This window comes from Boleophthalmus pectinirostris, unplaced genomic scaffold (genome assembly GCF_026225935.1).
Source record: "Boleophthalmus pectinirostris isolate CB_2022bp ecotype Guang Dong unplaced genomic scaffold, ASM2622593v1 HiC_scaffold_16, whole genome shotgun sequence".
Lineage (NCBI taxonomy): Eukaryota > Metazoa > Chordata > Actinopteri > Gobiiformes > Gobiidae > Boleophthalmus > Boleophthalmus pectinirostris.
Genome location: NW_026571095.1, coordinates 8850761 through 8870015, shown reverse-complemented (window position 1 = coordinate 8870015; position 19255 = coordinate 8850761). Strand labels below are relative to the sequence as shown.

The 19255-nt window shown below is 38.7% G+C and overlaps 1 protein-coding gene across 1 annotated transcript in view; it reads right to left on the bottom strand.

Annotated features, from left to right (window-relative positions):
* Nucleotides 1-15285, bottom strand: part of wnt3a (wingless-type MMTV integration site family, member 3A) — a 29084-nt gene extending 13799 nt beyond the window's left edge. The window contains exons 1-2 of the mRNA XM_020924250.2: nucleotides 15200-15285; nucleotides 768-1009 (exon numbers count right to left, since the gene is read on the bottom strand). Of these exons, the coding sequence (XP_020779909.2) occupies nucleotides 768-1009; nucleotides 15200-15270 (313 nt within the window). The 5' untranslated portion in view covers nucleotides 15271-15285. The remainder of the gene's footprint in view (nucleotides 1-767; nucleotides 1010-15199) is intronic.
* Nucleotides 15286-19255: the final 3970 nt, after the last annotated feature.

Sequence of the window (19255 nt, the reverse complement as noted above, 5' to 3'; positions counted from 1 at the left end):
CTGAGGGAACATAGGGCTAAGGAAACATAGGACTCAGGAAATATAGGGTTGAGGAAACATACGGCTGAGGGAACATAGGGTTGACCCTGAGACGAAGGCCCATCACCAGAAAAGTTACATAGTTGAACTTGATTAATTACTGAAAAAAGTGGACTGCTGGAATTCCAACTTTTTGTATTGCTGTAGTATTTTTATTATTTTTTTTTAATATATGGCTTGATTAAAAAACAAAAAAAAAAACTAAAACAAAACCCACATATCATTTTTCATAGATATTTACTGTATTTACAGTATTAGTCATAGACTGTATAAAGAAGTGGACTAAGGGAGTGTTCGGTTCCACTTAAATGAAAGTCACCGAGGCTGGCAGTTACAGGGGCAAAGTTGGAGCTGAGTTTCATATTAGGAATAGGAATTGATTTATGGACAAAATAACGAAACAGTAACACCAGGCTCACGTACAGCTGGGTAATATGAACAAACATTTTAAGACCAAATTGAAGAGCCTGACAGCAGCACTTATAGAGAAATCGCCCATGCTCACTTCCTATTTGGAACTTGCGTGTCACTATGCTTATTTTTATATACAGTTTCTGGTTTTAGTCCATATTTGTTTCATAGTATTTGTATTGCAATACTGGGGGATAGTGGGAAGCTTGTGGTGTTGTTGAAAAGCTACCATTCCAAAACTCCTTTAGAGGCCTTGAGAACAATCATTAAGAATAATTAACTGTTTATTAATGGTAATTCCCATCCATCCTCCTTACCCTTGTCCAGCACGGGTCCAAAGATGGCCAGGTTGTTGCTAACCGTGGTGCAGTTCCATCTTCGGCCTCTGAACTGGTGCTGACACTCCTGGATCCCGATCTTCACGCCCTCCGCCACACTGGGCATGATCTCCACGTAGTTCCGGCAGAAGCGAAGCTGTTTGGGCACTAGGCCGGGGATACTGCCACACAGGATGGGTTGGGTGCCCAGAGACGAGTACTGGTGACCCACTGCTAGTGACCTGCGAGAAACAAGAGAACAGAAATGGTTAACTTCAAACTTTTATGAGAATTAGGCATAGGCGATATGACAAAAACCTAAACTTCTCAGGTTGAGGGTCCATCACCTTCTCTTTTCTATGGATATGTCATTACTCTGCTTTAAATGTTCCACAGTATGACACTAAACAGATCTAACTGATATTTATTCAATTACAGGTGGCTTTATTGCTCAAAAATACCAAGAAAAACAGGCAGAGATCTGACCAGTGACTTAGCCTGGTTTAGTCTCGGTGACGATAGAAAGATTCAAAGCCAAACTGTGAAACATTTCCGACAATGCAATAACATCTCCATGGAGCATTTGACAGACCCGCCACCGGAAAAGTTACACAATGCACCTTTAAAATATGATTTTCTTTAAGCCAGATCACAATTCCAATTCAATCACGATTCAGTTAGACTTATTATGTCTTGTGGTAAATAAGGTCATTTTCTTGTTCTGAGAGTTCATACTTCACTGTGATTGGTTAATTCTACCTGTCCCTCACTCAGAGTTGACCAATCAGAGGAGTGGGTGGGGCAAAGCGTCTGAATTACGATCTGACAATATCGCCGAAATACCAAAATGAGATCATGATTTGATTTTTATCACCATAGTTATTGATATATTCTTTCTTCTTCTTGAGGTTTTAAAATTTTTACATCTAGATACCTTCTGGTCTATGGGCAAACGCACCCTGCACCACTGTCAATCATTTATTATGGTTGATAAAAACTTGAAATGCATTATTTTGTATTTGTGTATGAATTTGTTTTAATTAATTATAAAATTATGAACCAAACTTTGAACTGAGACAAATGTAATTAGCCTGCAACCACATCACAGACTATTATTTCATTATACCCTCTTGACTCACATTAAGATAAGACAAGTACAGTTGCACAATGCAATGATACATAGAAATAGTCACAATATCACAATTTGTCCTGTCTGTAATTTGACTGATTTGCGGTTTCTTTTATAAAGTGTGCGTGCAAATGAAAATGTTGCGTATGAGTCTTTCTGTGGTAGGTCTGAGATTTATATGAAAACAATTAGCAATCTGGTCCACAAACCCTGAACAAGCCTGCGGGGGATTTCAGAGATAAGGCAAAAGGCAACCTGAGCTCAAAAAGACAATATTTACAACTGATGTATTATTATGCTTATTTAAATGTGAGGAAGTTTGTGCTCTACCCGTACGTAGACTTTTAGACAAAATTCCATATACAATTGTATATATGAGAACCCTAAAAATGTTCAATTTGCTACTTCCATTCTCAGTTATTATTTGTATAATGTATAATTGTATGTACCGTATTTTTTGGACTATAAGGTGCACCGGATTATAAGGCGCATTAAGCGAAACAAATGGAAGACACTTGAGATTCCTTAGCCCAGGCATGTGGGTGGATAATTTAAGTTTGTTTTTTAAATTTCCTACGAGGAGGACTCAAATATACATTGAGTAATAATGTGTTTAATGCAGCTTTGTGCACATTTGTTTACGTTTTACAAAACGAAACTTAAAACCACATGGCTCATTTGTATAAACTATAAGCGCTGAAAAAACAGCTTGCTCCTTGTGCCCTGTTGCGGTCATCTTCTGTCGGGCTAAAGAACATGACTCAGTGGAATATATGAGTTCTTTCTACGACAAGGCGACGGCGGCAGTGTGCCTTTGAGTTGACACAGAACTATACTTGCTATTTACTCCACAAGGCTCCTGACTACGGTAGCCTCAATGCTCTGAAAATCCATCAAGTAGTGCAGCTTCATAGCTTACCAAAGCCGTACTAAAACATTTTGACAGATTTTTGAGCACTGTGTACTACATAAAATTGGTTCGAGGTCAGTAAGTACAACCAGAATTAATACATATTTTACAGGATTATAAAGTGCACCGTCGATTTTTGAAAAATTTAAAGGATTTTAAGTGTGCCTCATAGTCGGTATTACAGTATTTTTTCTTTATGTTTATAATGTGCTGTGCGAGCTACTGTGTCCAAGTAATTTCCCTTGTGGATCAATAAAGTTTGTCTAAGTCTAAGCCTAAGTCTAAGTATACTGCAGCTGTATTGTTGAATATTCTAGAACCAAATTAGCAGTGCCTTTGAACGTGCAGATGAACACCATCATCTCCCTCCTCTGTGTAATTTGACGTCTGCGTTGTTTGTTTATTGGCGGTATCACATGACTATTAGCTGTAACCGCCTGATCCCCTCACCTGGCCTTTGTGCCGATCGAAATTGCAGCCTGCCACTTCAGGAGCAACCCGTGTTTGGTGGAGATGAAAGTCCACACTCCATCCAGAGGTCTCCATAGACTTTAAGCTGACAACTGCAAAGCTACACCTTGTTATTAACTGTCCATACACCCCAACATGCCGTCAGCTTAGGCTAATGAGAGTTCCTAAAACCCCGCATTGAAACTGCTCACTGTATTAGCCACAGCGCACACGCCAAAGCCCTTTCTTCTCCCCAACATGTGCAAACTTGGTCTTCTGATTACATCTGTGTGTCTAGCTCCTTTTATTGCTTTCTCAGCGTTCTCGATTAAGATTGCCGGTATGCGCTGACATTGTACCACTGCATGCACAAGTTTTGAAACACAGTAATTATAAATGGCACATGTCATTGAGATGTCAGCCTCATATTTATTAGTGGGTCGACTTGGACGCTGCTCTGAGCTTTTTATTAAAGGATAATATCAGCTCTAAACCAGTGAACTTGTGACCTGACACGCGCCTATTAATTAAGTGTTACCGAAAATAATATTAGGCCCACTTGGTTGTGTCATGAGTTAACTGAATTGCTAGTTTTTATTATCGTTGGCGTAGCAGCTATGTGGAGAAGGTACAAAGTAGCTTCTTGGCTACCTCACAACTCACTTTGTTGATTACAGAGTATTGGTGGCGATCATGTGACCCATCCCCCTGATAGCTGATTGCGATCTCTGGCAGTGGTGTAGTTATCTTGGCTCACTGCTCAATTAAGACGTCATTTGTCTGTGGGTGGTTTTCACAGAAGAACAATGTGATGGCAACAGTTTAAAGCTCATATACATTACACCAAATTGACTCTTATGAGCTTTAAGCTGTGCTATAATATTGTTACCTCCTCCAAAACATACCTGAAGTTGTGTTTTGTTTCATTCACACATGTTTGTGTAATCCTTTATTATTAGTCTGTCTACATCTTCAAAGCTCTAAATGCTCTGTCCCACCTTATGATGTAATGACGCAGTAGTTTCGAAGTTAACAGCTACTGTTTACCTTTTGTTCAGTAGAGACAGGCAATTCAAGAGAAGAATCATCCAAAAGATTCTTGTTAAAGTTACATAGTTTAAAAATACAGTAGTCCTGTATTGTCATATAACATCACAAGGTGGAAGAGAGTGTTTTCTATTAATATGCAGAATTTGTGAGTTAAACATGTGTGAATGAAACAAAACACAACTCCAACTTTTTGATGAGGAAACATTATAACATGAATCAGAAATGGCTTTATTGTTGTTAATGTAATGGATTATAATTTAAGTATGAACTGACAAAGCTTGAGACCAAAGACCAAGACCAAAAACTGTAAATTGTACATTTATTTGAGTGATGATACGGCCTGTTCATTTTTGTTAGGTAAAGTTGTGTTTTACAGTGCTTTGCCAAACCCAGATGAAAAACACCGGGAATGGCATCTGATGTAAAAATCAAAATATGTTAGATAAGAGAACCTTTCTTCAGTGGGGAAATTCCAGTATTACAAAGGAAATTCAGAAAAGATAAATCTAATATGTGGAGGAATTGCCACTGCTAACTGATTTTGGAAAACTGTGAGCCACAAGAGTCTCTAAATAACGCAAAAAAAAAATCCTCAAGTGCATATTAGTACAGTAAATGGTTTATGTTTATTTTTTGTTGTAATTCCACTTCAACATCCATTGAAACAGCTCTAATCAATTGCGAAATCTGTTTACCTGAGTTGAACAGGTGTGCACCCTCTTAGTCGCTGCTAACCTTTCCTCTGTGTATTGACCCATTCAGTGTTGTGCAGCGGCTAATTGCTGATCACAACAAGATTACCTGGGCTCTGACACTGGCCCGAGGCTTTCCTGCTCCTCAGACGTTTGACCCTTCAGCCAAACCATTCACGCACACTGACCTTGAATACCGCAATTATTACATTTTAATGATTTGCGTCAAGGCGTGCGTAAGACACCAGCTGACCTGCTAATTGAACCGTTCTGTAGAAAGACGTGACGCAGGTTTTTTTTAGCAGAATTCACCGGTTGACGATTTCTACAAGATCAGACCGTTTGGAGTTAATCATGAACTCGGCGCACGCAAAAGCAAGTGTCGGCAAGTTGGGAAGGACTTGAGAGGAAATAGGATTCATCGTCTGCGTTATGTCTGCGTTGTCCGTCTTTAAACAGGGGCTCCGCTGTTGCGAGCTGACCTCCGGTTGGTCCTTGTCAATCCATGGCCTCCAGCTCTTTAGGCGCGCTGCAGGTTTGAGGATTGTATGAAAGTTTAGAGCTACCATTAGCAGGGGAACATATTTTTACAAGTGTTTACTGGAAACTGAAGGAGGTGAAAACTTGCGCCTCAGGTCTGATTTTTTTGACATTCGTTGCTCGTCTGTCTAGTGTTGAAGGCACCATTTTGCCCTTGGACAGAAAAGGTTCTTCTAACACGTGGATGCAATCTTCCGGAATGACTGACAGTGTTTTTTGGATACAAATTGCTTTAATTTTTTCTTAAAGTTCCACTATGTAACTTTTCTGGTGGAGGTTTTGAAGCCTTCTATTGTCTATGAAGACGTTGTTTTGTCTGGAATGTTCCACTGAATGCTATAAAGCCCCATCAAACCATTTTCTGCCAATAAAAACACCTCGAATCAATGAAAGATAGATGAGTTAATACCATACAATAGAACATTGTTTCCCAAAGACTGGGTCACGACCCTCAAGTGGGTCACAAGAGATTTTTTTTTTTTGGGTCACCTGATATGCATTTTGTGCTTTTCTCCTGCACCCGGAATGGAACGCACTACAAAAACACCTATCCCAGGCCCACCTATCCCAGGCCCACCTATCTCATTAGAAATGTTGAAATGCTGACAAGTTTTGTATAATTTCTAATCTTTTAGTAATTATTTTATTGACTATTTTGTTCCAGTATTGCTGGTTATATTGAAAGTTGAAAAGAAAAAGAAATGGGCTACATTTACTGTCCAAATAGGCGACTTATGGATGGATCCTTTGATTGCTGCTTCAATGACTGTTTTCATTGTTTAAAACTTGAGTAATACTAATTGTTCAGAGACATGATCACTCAGTCAACAATAAAATATCCTCACTAATCTTTATTTTGTGATTTATGAATAATGTCTATTGACTAGAGTCACAAAGGTTTGTGACTTTTAAAATATGGGTCCCCTGAAAATAAGTTTGGGAAAGACCGCTGTAGAACATTCTAGGCAACACAATAACATTATTATGAGAGAAGCAGGTGATGGGCTCTCCATCAGAAAATGGACATAGTGGAACTTAAATATGACTGATAATGGCATTTTTGTCAGTATGAGATCAGACATAGCCACATAGTCTGATTGTAAATCTGCAGTAAGATACAAGATGTTATGTACTAGCAGTCAGAGACATTTGCCTTCAGTATTTGGTCCATTCTTCTCTCAGAAAAAATGCTCTTGGAACCTTTTCTAGATCTGAGCATGGTTAGGACTATGGAGCTTGACAGTGACTGCCCATACCTTGGTTTCAGAAGAAAATTTCTCATTTATTTTTCTACATAGGCTTTCTGAAAAAAATTAAATAAACAAAAGTTTGAAAACTTGCTCAGGGCTAATCATCTCATTCATCATTATAACTATAATTCTATCTAAAATCTCTTTCTGAAATTTTATTAAACGCCAAGTTATTAAAACATTTAGCAGAATCTTGAGTTTGAAATGTGCTTTTTACACTCAAAACAACTGCGTTATGGATGATTAGCCTCTGTGCTGCCTATGAACTCTTAATATTTAGATTTTTCAGAATGTCTAACGGAAAAAATTATGTAAAATTTACTTATGTAACGTTCCTGTATTTGGAGGATTAGTCTACTGTGCATTTTGAAGATTAATGGGTGAAATCAGAAACATGCAACATGAAAAACGCACCATAACAACTTCCTTCAATTAGTCAGAGCTAACCACTCTGACACAAAAAGTGATTCATCATTCATCATTCTATTTCAAACATTAAATAGTGTTGCCATTACAAACATATACTCATTAAGCCATTCTTTGCCCATTGATTATTATTGACGCACTTCACTTACATCACTCTTCACCCTTTGTATGTGAGGTGAAAGTAGCACAAAGATGGACTCAAGGTTAAAAAAATGCGGCCCGATGGAGTCAAACCTTAGTACGCCGACGTATTCACCCACACGTGAGTTCCTAATGCGAGCCTGAATAGGTGCTAGACAGATGTACACTTTAAAGTTATAATTTGTTATTCTTTAAAAGTCAATGGCCTTTTATCTTCCCTCCTCGTATCATTTGGAGCATTGTGCGTCACCGTGTCTCAATGCAGCTGACTAATGGCTCCTGCTTTTCTTGTGTAACCAAATTGCAGGGCACATTCTGCACAAGATGATTTACGATTTTAGAGTGATTGCATGAACATATCCGTTGTAAGGAAGGACAGGGCACTGAGCGAGTGTCTCTTTGGAAGACATAGCGACCTTAGTTCAAAGATTTTTTTGGTTGGGGGTCTGGGGGGTCACCTATTTGTCTCTATGGAGTTGTCACGGCTCTTCAGTACACAGGTGGCTTAAAACACCTATAGAAAAACAGGCGATCTCACTGTGAGCGGGGTCACCTCTCCGCAGATCAGACCTGTAACTTGGTCTAGTTTGGTTTCCATGAAGATAGAAAAGTTTAATGTCATACTGTGAAACATTTCAAACAAAGCAATAACATCTCCATAGAAAAAAACCCAAAAAACATTATATTTGATGGATCCTCCACCAGAAAAGTTACACAATACATCTTTGCCTTGATCATTCCAGAGTCTGTTTTTCTACGTATTTTGGAGGAATAAAACCACCTGTATTTGAATAAATGTGACGTAGATCTGTTTAATGTTAAACTGTGGAACATAGAAAAAAAGTTACACAAGTTCATCTTTAAGGTATTTCTGACCAATAAAAACGCCTGTGTAAAAATGTATTCTTATCAAAATCCATACTGTGGAGTATTCCAGGCTAAGCCCCAACATCTCCATGGAGACAAGCATCGGAAAAGTCATGCAGTGCACCTTTAAATACAAAATGATTATCGATATTAAAATCCCATCATGTTATTGTGGGCACGAACCTTCCCCTCATCTCATCCTAAGTGTATCCAGCGTAGGTTTTTAATGCATATTTCAGCAAGCCCATGCAGGGTACCTCAGAATTACCACTTTACTTTGGTGGGCCCCGGGGCCTTGGAGCCGACTTTGACATCAAGAGAGTATGTTTGGGAGAAGGAATGCGCGGCAAGCTTTCACCTCCAGGTATTTATCTTCAGAGGTGGGGTGGACCAAAGGGGCGGGGGGGAGGAGGGGGGAGGGAGGGGGGGGGTTGTGTCACGGCAGGTCGGACCGAGATGGGCAGACGTGAACCTGTCCCACAAAAGTCCAACATCACGTGACCGCTGAAGCAAGAAGAGGAGGAAGGAAGTTCAATTGCAGGTTAATTGGTGCCGAACGGTAAACTGTTTATCCATTATTTTTCATGTTACAGCTACTACCGCAAATGCTGGTTTCCACTTTGTTCTGTCTGTGGGCTTCAGAATGATGTTGCCATAGCGATTAAGCATTTAAAACTAAATATTTGATCAATAAAAATGAAAAGCAATGAATCGCACAGTGTATTTCTGTTTTGTCCGGGCAAAAACAGCAAAAACAACAACAAAAACCTTAAAATAAATAAATAAAGTCAGCATTTCGAAGGATTTTCTTTGGGTGGATTGTCATTGATTTGATACACGCTCTTATCCATCTATGATTATTGAGCACAGTCCCATTCAGCACAATTGTAATAACACCTTTGTTTTTTAGAGCAGGCAGCAGAGGCTCTAAATAAACTGATGCGAATATACACAAGAACACCTCATGCATATTGCCTTTTTGTTGACCATAGAAGTCAGAAAAATATGATTTTGATATTGTATTTGTATTTATTTGTGTAATAGTATTGCCATTATTTTCAAATCTCAAACTCGATACTTGGACTACTCAACACTAAGTAATAGAACTTTTTTTTTATGTTACCATGAAATCTTATACTTGTTTTGATAAAACTTAAACGCAAACCTGTTGTGATTTTTTTACTGCTACTACTACTGCTACTTCTACTGCTACTACTACTACTACTACTACTACTACTGTTCCTGTTCCTGCTACTGCTACTACAGCTACTACTGCTACTGCTACTCCTACAGCTACTGCTGCTGCTGCTACTACTTATACTGCTTCCTCTACTACTACTACTACTACTACTGCTACTGCTGCTACTGCTAATACTTCTGCTTATACTGCTACTACCATTACTACTACTACTACCACTGCTACTGCTGCTACTACTACTACTCCTACTGCTGCTACTACTACTACAGCTATTACTATTGCTACTGCTACTACTACTGCTACCGCTGCTGTTACTACTTCTACTGCTACTACTACTATTGCTACTACCACTACTGCTACTACTACTACTGCGACTACTACTACTGCTACTACTACTACTGCTACTACTACTAGCTGTTGCTAATACTACTACTGCTACTTCTACTGCTGCTACTACTGCTACTACTACTACTACTACTACTACTACTGCTGCTGCTGCTGCTACTGCTAATCCTACTGCTACTACTGCTGCTACTGCTACAGCTACTACTATTGCTACTGCTACTTCTCCTACTACTGTTACTATTACTACTACTGCTACTGCTGCTGCTCCTACTACTACTACTGCAAGCAATACTTGCACAAATGAGCACTTTCCGTACTTTCAATACTAGTTTTAGTATTGCTTAGTATCTGATTTTCGATACCTTTGAAAACTCTATAACGTGAAATTAAGCAACGTCACAGTATAACGATATTTCCAACTAAGCAGTACCTGTACCATCATGACTAGTGTTACTTCTTCCAACCCCCAAGGCGACATTATCTCAAACATCCAAAAATCCAATCTAGGTTTGCTGCCTACTTGAACATGGCATTGGTACAAGCCTGCGCATTTTCACTACTGGAGTTTCCATTGAGTCCACTGCCAAATTGTGATTGCAGCTCATTACAGTTACTAACAGCGCAAAAGTATTTCACTGGCTTAATTGTTGAAGATAATTTCCCTCGTATATCAACAGATGTCGATTAGAATTTTCAAAAGTAAACGCCGCAAACACCGACCGAACAATTCCACAAAATTCTCTGAAATCACACGATAACGTTTGATCCCATACCAGAACTCTTAAAACCAAACAATGAAGATGCACTCTGGGAAATCCGTCAAGGTATCAGATTATTTGACTTGGGATGAGTTGCTATGATACAAAAATACGTGTGGCGCACTGTGACGTCAGCCGTACGATATGCTACTGTTAGCTCTGGCTTTTATAATCTATGCTAATGCGGCGCTAAACCACACAGAATCAGCGAAGACAGGTATTTGTGATGACAGAAGAGAAAGGGCCTATTTCCTTGTGCCAGTCATAGTTTACATTACAGACAAGACAGTTGGTTAGTATTTGACCCAGTTTTTTTTTTTTTTTTGTTATTGTGCGCCTCAGATTTAAAGGTGCACTGTGTAACTCTTTTTCTATCTATCTCAACGGAAACAACCACAGGCTACATTACAGGTCAGATCTGTGGAGCAGCAATCCTGTTCACAGAGAGGAAAAACTGTATTTTTGAAGAAACACCCGCAATGAATAAATGCCACATAGACGCGTTTAATATCATAGCATATATAGAGCAATAACATTTCCGTGGAGACAAGCAAGTGATGGACCCTCCACCCGAAAAGTTGCACAATACACCTTTAAACATCCAATTTCAACTCCAAATAAATAAATGAAACCAGAAAATGTGCACACATTAAAACAACACTGCGTAACACCAGCATGACAACGTGGGAATAACAGTTCAAATCATACTTCACAGGTACAATTTATTCAATATGCAACACGGTTTCCATGGAGACAAGCAGGAGGAGGCCACGTTTGAGTCAGGTTTGTGGAAATGCAAGGCCGCTCACAGTAAGAATACAAGTTTTTTCAGTGTTTTTGTAGTCAGTAGGGCTGGGTATCATTCAGAAGTTGCCGATACGATGCATATCTTGATACATAGGCCACGATACGACTTCTCGATTCGATATGATTCAATGCGATATATTTCAATTTGTTTCGATACGGTTCAATAAAAATAGTGGCTAAATCATGGCTGTGATACTAAAAGTCTTTGTTAAACCACTTATTGTGCAAAGTGAATACGAAACACAAACATTTTAATCATTAAAACAGTGAAAATGTCAAATGCGTTGAAAGTTTCCTTCCTCTGAACAAGCAACAAAACTGTAGCCTGATTCATCAGCCGGTTTCACTTCGTGGAAACCGTCTGACCTCGCAGGATTAGGATTTGTTCGCTTGGTGGTAAATGGGTACTTTTTTTATTTAACCAATTGCTGCTATTTGGTCATGATGTATGTAATGCGCCAAATCCCATAGGAAGAATGGCAATAACGTCTTTCCCCTTCGTAAAATTCACCAAACATTCTCTTTGTTCCAGTCTTCGATCTCCAGAATTGTTGCCAACACAACAGAATGTACAGCTTCGTCTACATCAATCTTGACCGATTTGTTTGTTTACTGTCGTTCTGTAGCACAAAAGGGATCCAAACAGGCACTTGAGTTTGACGTCATGGCTTCAAAGTTCTTCTCTGATTGGCCAGTGCACGGTCTACAACTTCCGGGGTTCTTGCAAAGATCTAGTTTATTCTGATTCTTGAACTAGTCGCTAGAAAGAAATGAAATTGAGCAGAGGCACTAGGTGGCACCAGCCTGGCTAAAAAAAAACTGTTGCGCTGTAACAACATAATTTAGTAAAGAACACTAAAACCACTCTTGGCGATATATCGATAGAGCAGCTTACAATATCGATACTGTATCATCACATTAAATGATATATCGATATTTCAATATTTTTGCACACTAATAGTCAATATTTTGGCTAGAAGTTACATAATAGAACTTTAACGTACATATATGTATCTTCTCTGGAGTCTTCCTTATAACTTCAGTGTTTTAAATGTAACAACAAAACATCTATCTGTTAACATCATGTCGACAAAACTACTGCAGCTAATTTTCCTCATCCACTAAGGTGCACTGCGTAACTTTTCAGGTTGGGGTTCTGCTACCATGGTTATTGCTTTGCGTGTAATGTTGCACAATTTGCTATTAAACTTTATATAAGATGCATTTATTCAGTGGGAAACCTTTATTAAAAACATAAATTACTGTGAGCAGGGTTACCTCTCCACAGATCTCACCTGTCAACTGCTCTGGTGGCATCTCCTGCTTATTTCTATGGACATACTTTGAAACACTCTAGTTAAAGCAATAACATCTCCACGGTGACAAGCAACTGGTGGGCCCTCTAGCATAAAAGTTACACAGTGCACCTTTAATTGCACTTGTTTAGTCAAATAAAATTCCACTCAATTCAACGGTATGTGAATGCATGGCGGGCTGTGAGGCTGTCCTTTGGCTCACATGAGAGGGCCACTTCTTCCCATTGCCTCAGTCCAAAGAGTCTGTGTGGAGAGGATTTCCTTCCAGCTGAGCGTGTAATTAGTTCCTCATCAGAATTAGCATTGGGGACCATTTAAGCACAGGGCCCGCGTCTGAATAGCCAAACGCGCCAACATTTCAGCCTCCTTCAAAACAGCGAATATTTTGAAGGAGACTAAATACGTTTCGATGTCTGTGAATAAGAGACAAGCGAGTATGGATAACATTAAAGGTGCACTATACTTTTCTGGAGAGGGTCTGTCCCAAGGAGATGTAAATGCTTTGGTTTAAATTGTCCAAACGGTGTTGCATTTATTCAACTACAGGTGTTATTTATTGCTCAAAAATATCTTAAGGAACATCCATTCTTATTGTGAGCAGGGTTGCCTCTCCACAAATCTAACTTTTAATTTGGTTTGCAAGTCTTAATGGAGATTCTTAAGATTATTTATTGCAATACGCCATGGAGATAAGCATTTGACGGACCCTCCACCAGACAAGTGTACCGTAAAGTGGTATCGCCTGCATGTATTTGATCAAAAGAGGAAATTTTGGATGCTCTGATATTGAGACAAAGTAGATTAATTATTGAATTACATTATTAAATTCAGTTTTATTAAAAACAGACATGCACGTCTGATAAAAGCTGAGATGTGTGCTGGATCCAAAGACAAAAATTGAAGACAAGAGCTAAAAAACAAAAAAAGAAAGATGAGATCTAAGTCTGTTTTTTCTTTTCTATAATTACTGAATTCAATGAAAACTCTTAAGGATATAAGTATATTAAGTATACTAATATTACTTCATATTAAAACCTCAACCAGCATACGCATTTTACACAACCACTGTTAATTGTAAGTGAGTAATCTTCAAAATAATACTCATAGTCATGCACAGAGAATGATTTTGATATTGTTTCCTGACCAACGTAATTAAATTTATGCAAGCAAGACCAATTAATCGTGACTGCTGTCATTATAAAATACATAAATAACATAATGGATAATAGTACACAACAATTTTAAACACTGGTTGTACACCACACCCAAATATGAAGTTAAGTGATGGTTGCGGAACAAGATTTTTTTTCTCATCAGATCACGTTTGAAATACTGCTACTTTATTTTATATATTTATTAGTGCATGATAATGGACGGACATGATACAACCTGACTGCAAATTCACCAGATTATAGCTGAGGTCACAAAATAATATTAAATTGTAGTAATGCTCTAAATCCAAATGAATCTGGTAAATGAATCATAAAGTAAATCAGTGGTCTTTGTTGGTGTTTATTTTGCATGTTTTGTAATTTTGAAATGAGTCACAGACGAGTCAGAATCCAGGATGCTCTTAAAACGTTTGTCACCGTTTAAGAGGCGCATCCACGAGTATTTACCTAAAACAGTGACTAAGATATTTCAAATTATGGATTGACTTCAAAGCTGGTAAAGGCCTGTGGCACCGTTTGATTTGGTGAACTGATCAGTAGCTTCAGTAATGAGCAGACTGAGTGAGTGGGCCTTCCCCTGCCTGGAGTATGTAAGCTCCCCAAGTCTGAGCAGGTTTTGGTCCTTTTCCATCAGTCAGAGCTGTCCTTCAATAAAGCTCCATTATAATGAATTATGAAACTTTAAAGGATAGTCTACGCCGATAAAAAGATAAACATCATTTGGCAATCTAGCGTGTCCTGGAATTGATTTCATTTCACATTAAACACCCATAACTATGATACCAATCTCAGCCAAAGCAGAGGCCTTTATATCAGGGCATCCCCCAGTTAAAATAAACAAAAATAAGAATTTATTCCTAATGATGCCAAGTGTTTAATAAATACATAAATGGCAATATTTTTAGAGTCTTAAAACTGATTTATCTGAGCTGAAATAGGCTACACAAACCCAACATTTATTTATTTATTCATTCAGTTTCTGTTTGTTTGTTTGCTTTTACATTTATTTTAATTTTTGATTGACTTCTCATATTTATCAGATACTTTTTAAAGTTTTGAAATTTTGCCCACGTGTGCACACAAACTGCACCTGCACCACTTTACCAAAAATGACCAAACAAAATAAAAGTCTCCGCAGTTCATTTGATACATTCAGAGTCAAGAGCGGTGCCTCGGATGTCTGCAGAGGCTCAGGTGCGCACTGATTTGTCAATAGATAAACAAAACATTTAGCCTCTTCTTTCTTAAGTTAAACCAGCCCCTCCACCTTTTGCGTGGGCTATACGTGCAAATTCTTCCCTGTCAGAAAGTCAAAAAGGCAGCTCGAATCCTCTGACAATGTCAACAAACAGTTCACTTCAATGTAAAAATAAAAACTTACCACCAGATGGGATAACTTGCCATGACATGCGTGAGCCCACAGAGCACCAGGAAACATCCAAAGAATATCATCCTTAAAGTTTCGCGGAACAACATCTCTTGCGCTTTAAACGTCTCTCCACATGCGTCTACGGAGCTTTACGCGCGGGTTTTTTGGGAGCGAAGTGGATGTAGCTTCTAATTACTCCTTAACCTTCGCGCACACTTGCACACGGCCACTGACAGAGCAACTAATGTGTCGCGAGATCTCGGGGGAGGCAAATATTAAAAAGTTAAAAGCCTCTTCTGGCTGCGCTAAGGACCCAATCAGTGCGCGTTGCCAAAGGGGGAATTCTGATGATACGTTGCCTTGCGCTCTCTGACGCTTTGAAGCCCGATTCCACGTTGCGTTTTAGTGCTCATTGAGAAAAGCGAGGCGTATTTAGCATGCCGTGAGTGAGTGTGATATATAATGTAGTGTAAAGACGAGAGAGGGAGGGTCCCAGGGCCTTTTAAATAGGCATCAGAACCCCTGCGGACTGCGTAGCTATAACAACCTGTCCGGATTTCACTCCCCGGCTTGAAGCTTCTAAAATGCACAAATAAATATGTGTGAATTGCTTCGAAGCATTATTTAGCCCCGAGCTCCTTTATCTGAGCCCGTTTAGCAGCGGTGTCAAATGAGGAGTTTAGACGTCCTTCCTTACGCACGGATTAGTCCACAATAAAGTATACGGCCTCACCAATTAACAACGTTTAGGGGTTATCTAACAAATTGTCTACATTCCATTAGTATCCAAGCATTTTTATTTTATGTTGTGTTCACTGGGCTACTAAAAAAAAAGTAATTTAAACCGATCACCGATAAAACTTTTACGCACGAAAACGGACCTTTCCAACAAACTGGATATTTCAAATAAAAAGCAGTAATCTTTTTTTTAATTCACGATTCAAAGTGTTAGGAAGTCTTGGATCTATAGTCTAAGTGTCCTAGTCTCAAGGACAAGTGGATGCTGATCCGTGTCAAAGAAGAGGAGAGGAGGAAACGGGTTTGGAAATAATTGAGGGCCAAAAACAACGCAAAACATAAAACTGAGTTAAATGAAAAAATATATATTCTAAGAGTTTGATGAATTGATTTATCTGAGCGGACTTTATAATGGTAGAGTGAAAGACTAAATCGATGCTCCAGTGAAAGCCTAAATGTCAAATGGAAGTGTTTTGGGGTTTGAAAAAAAAAAAAGAATGAAAAAGAATAATGATTTAACAAAGATAAAAATGTGACAAAGAGAAAACCGCTTCATTTACATTTAGGCCTCTAAGCAGTAAAACGTATTTTAAGTTGAACGTTATCAATTCATTTATTTTTTGTTACAGACTTAAAATTCCCTGAAAGCCAACACTATAAAATCTGTACGGGTGTGAGGTTTAATTGATTTCCGAGTTGAAGTGATCCTTGTTCACTTTTCATCCGCAGGACTGCTGTGCTCAGTTTGCGCTCCGAGGCCTGAGCCCTGCTGACATCTAGCGGACAGATTGATCATTGCAACCATGCCAACATAACCAGTAAGTTTTAATAGTGTCGCTCATTAATTGTCACTAATCACATTTCCTCTCAACCCGTTTAAATTATTTGAAAGTGAAAAGATGATATAATATGGATTCACTCTGACGTTTGCTATAGCACATTGTTTCTCAAAGACTGGGTCAGGACTCAGATTTTTTTTGGGTTGACTGATATGTGCGTGATTTGTGTGTTGCATTCTCCTCCTGCACCCTGGACTGGAACACGCCACAAAAACGCAGACAGGCCCACCTATCTCATTACAAATGTTCAAATCTGAAGACATGTTTTGTATCATTTCTAATCGTTTTGTTATTTTATTGACTATTTTGTTCCAATATTGCTGGTTCAAATGAATGTTGAAAAGAAAAAGGCTACAATTAATGTCCACATAGGCGACTTATGGATCCTTTTATTGCTGGTTCGGTAACAGTTTTTCAACTTGAGTAATACTAATTGTTCAGAGAGACACGATCACTCAGTCAACAATAAAATATCCCCATTAATGTTCAATAACTCCACCTTTATTTTGTGATTTACAAATAATGTCTATTCACTTGGGTTGCAAAGGTTTGTGACTTCTAATATGGGTCCCCAGAAAATAAGTTTGGGAAACACTGCTATAGCCTATACCAATGATAAACGTATTTAGTTACAGACTCCTGAATATCCAGTTTAAAATGTATTTTGTAACATTCTGTTACATGGTTGAATCAAAATATTGTATTACGAATACTCGGAATACTTTTACACTGAGTTGCATTATATTGTAGTGTAAAAAACATGACAAGTTCTAAAAGCTTGTGTTGTATGTTTGTTATGCTTTCATTTATGACTAATTACCTGGTCCCCAAAGGATTGACCAGGTTTTGTTTTCACCCTGTTCACCCTGTGTGTCTCTGTGTGTGTGTGTGTGTGTGTGTCTCTGTGTGTGTGTGTGTGTGTCTGTGTGTGTGTGTGTCTCTGTGTGTGTGTGTGTGTGTGTGTGTGTGTCTGTGTGTGTGTGTGTGTGTCTGTGTGTGTGTGTGTGTCTCTGTGTGTGTGTGTGTCTCTGTGTGTGTGTGTGTGTCTGTCCACCAGCAATAATTCCTCCATTTATGGACCGATTGTCACCAAATTTGATATGTGGGTCACACTGCAAGAGCTGTGTTTTCTTTTTTTCGTCTTTTTTTTTTTTTTTTTGTCACTAATACTGTACAGTTCAAAGCCAAAATGATATAATGAAATACCGCCATGTATTACATTTAATTTAGGAAAGTAACTGTATTCTGAACCACTAAATGAAAGAGTAACTGTACCAGAATACAGTTAGAATCAGTATTCTGAATATATATTTTCACTGCCGACGTTGCCTCTAACTTTTGAAGACAGTGACATGGGCCTCTGCAGTCCTTTGCTATTATGAGTCCTGAACTAAACCTCAAATGTTTCATATCAAAACTATGATTACATCGGAAATACATCCAAAACTTCTGGCTTTTGTCACAACCATTACAAAACAACTTTCAAAACACTCCTACAATACTCCTTTATGTGTTTGTGGGGGATTAGTCTGTTCTTTGCGCCTCTTTTGTGACTTCACTGCTCCATGAGGTCACTCTGGATCCAGCAGTGTGGTGTCCCTCGTGAACCACCGTGACATAACGCAGACGCTAACATCACGCAGTTGGCCTTCACCGCAACAGCTTCATGTTCTCCATCCTCGAGTTTTCACAGAGGCACAAATATTATTCATTACTCATTAGAAATCACAATCTGGACAGCTTACTGAAAGGACGTTTAGTCAAGGTTTAATTGTGTATGCAAAAGATTTCTCCACTAGAGGTCAGCATTGTAGCACAGTTACACAACTCTGAAATGTTTAAAGCAGGGGTCACACCACGTACCACCAGAAAAGATTTGACTTTCTGAGTATCACTCGATCTAAAATAAGTCTAAAAATGACTACCATTGCACTAGACTGAACTGAGACAAAAGGGTGAATAAAAAAAGACCAGTACATGCATCAGAGTTTGAGAAATACTGGTTCATATCTTACATACAATTTATAAATGACAACACACCTTTGCTATTGTATCATGCGTACAATATGCAAACTTGTATGACATCTTTATTTAATATTTATGCATGAAATTAGAGCCAGAGTTATTGCATAAGTTTGATTGGCCGCTCAATAAATCAGTCTGAAATTTGATCAAACCCATTATGATTTATGGCATTGTACTAAACATTGTCACAGTTGATGTTTGCAGCAGAGTTCATGGGAACAGAGCTGCCCAGGGTTATCTTCAGGATGGGTATTGGCAGAGGCGTCGACATGTCTATCTGCACAAGGCCTCAGAGCTGAAGTGAAAGAGTCAGTGCTGCTGTAGTGTACATACCTTGCATGTCAGCCTCAACAAGAGTACATGACATTTATAAAGCTGAAGAATACTGTATGAATAAGTAACTGTTGTAGCCACAGCTGCCCTGGGACAGACTGAGGGAAATGAGTGAACCAGTCTGTGCTACTGG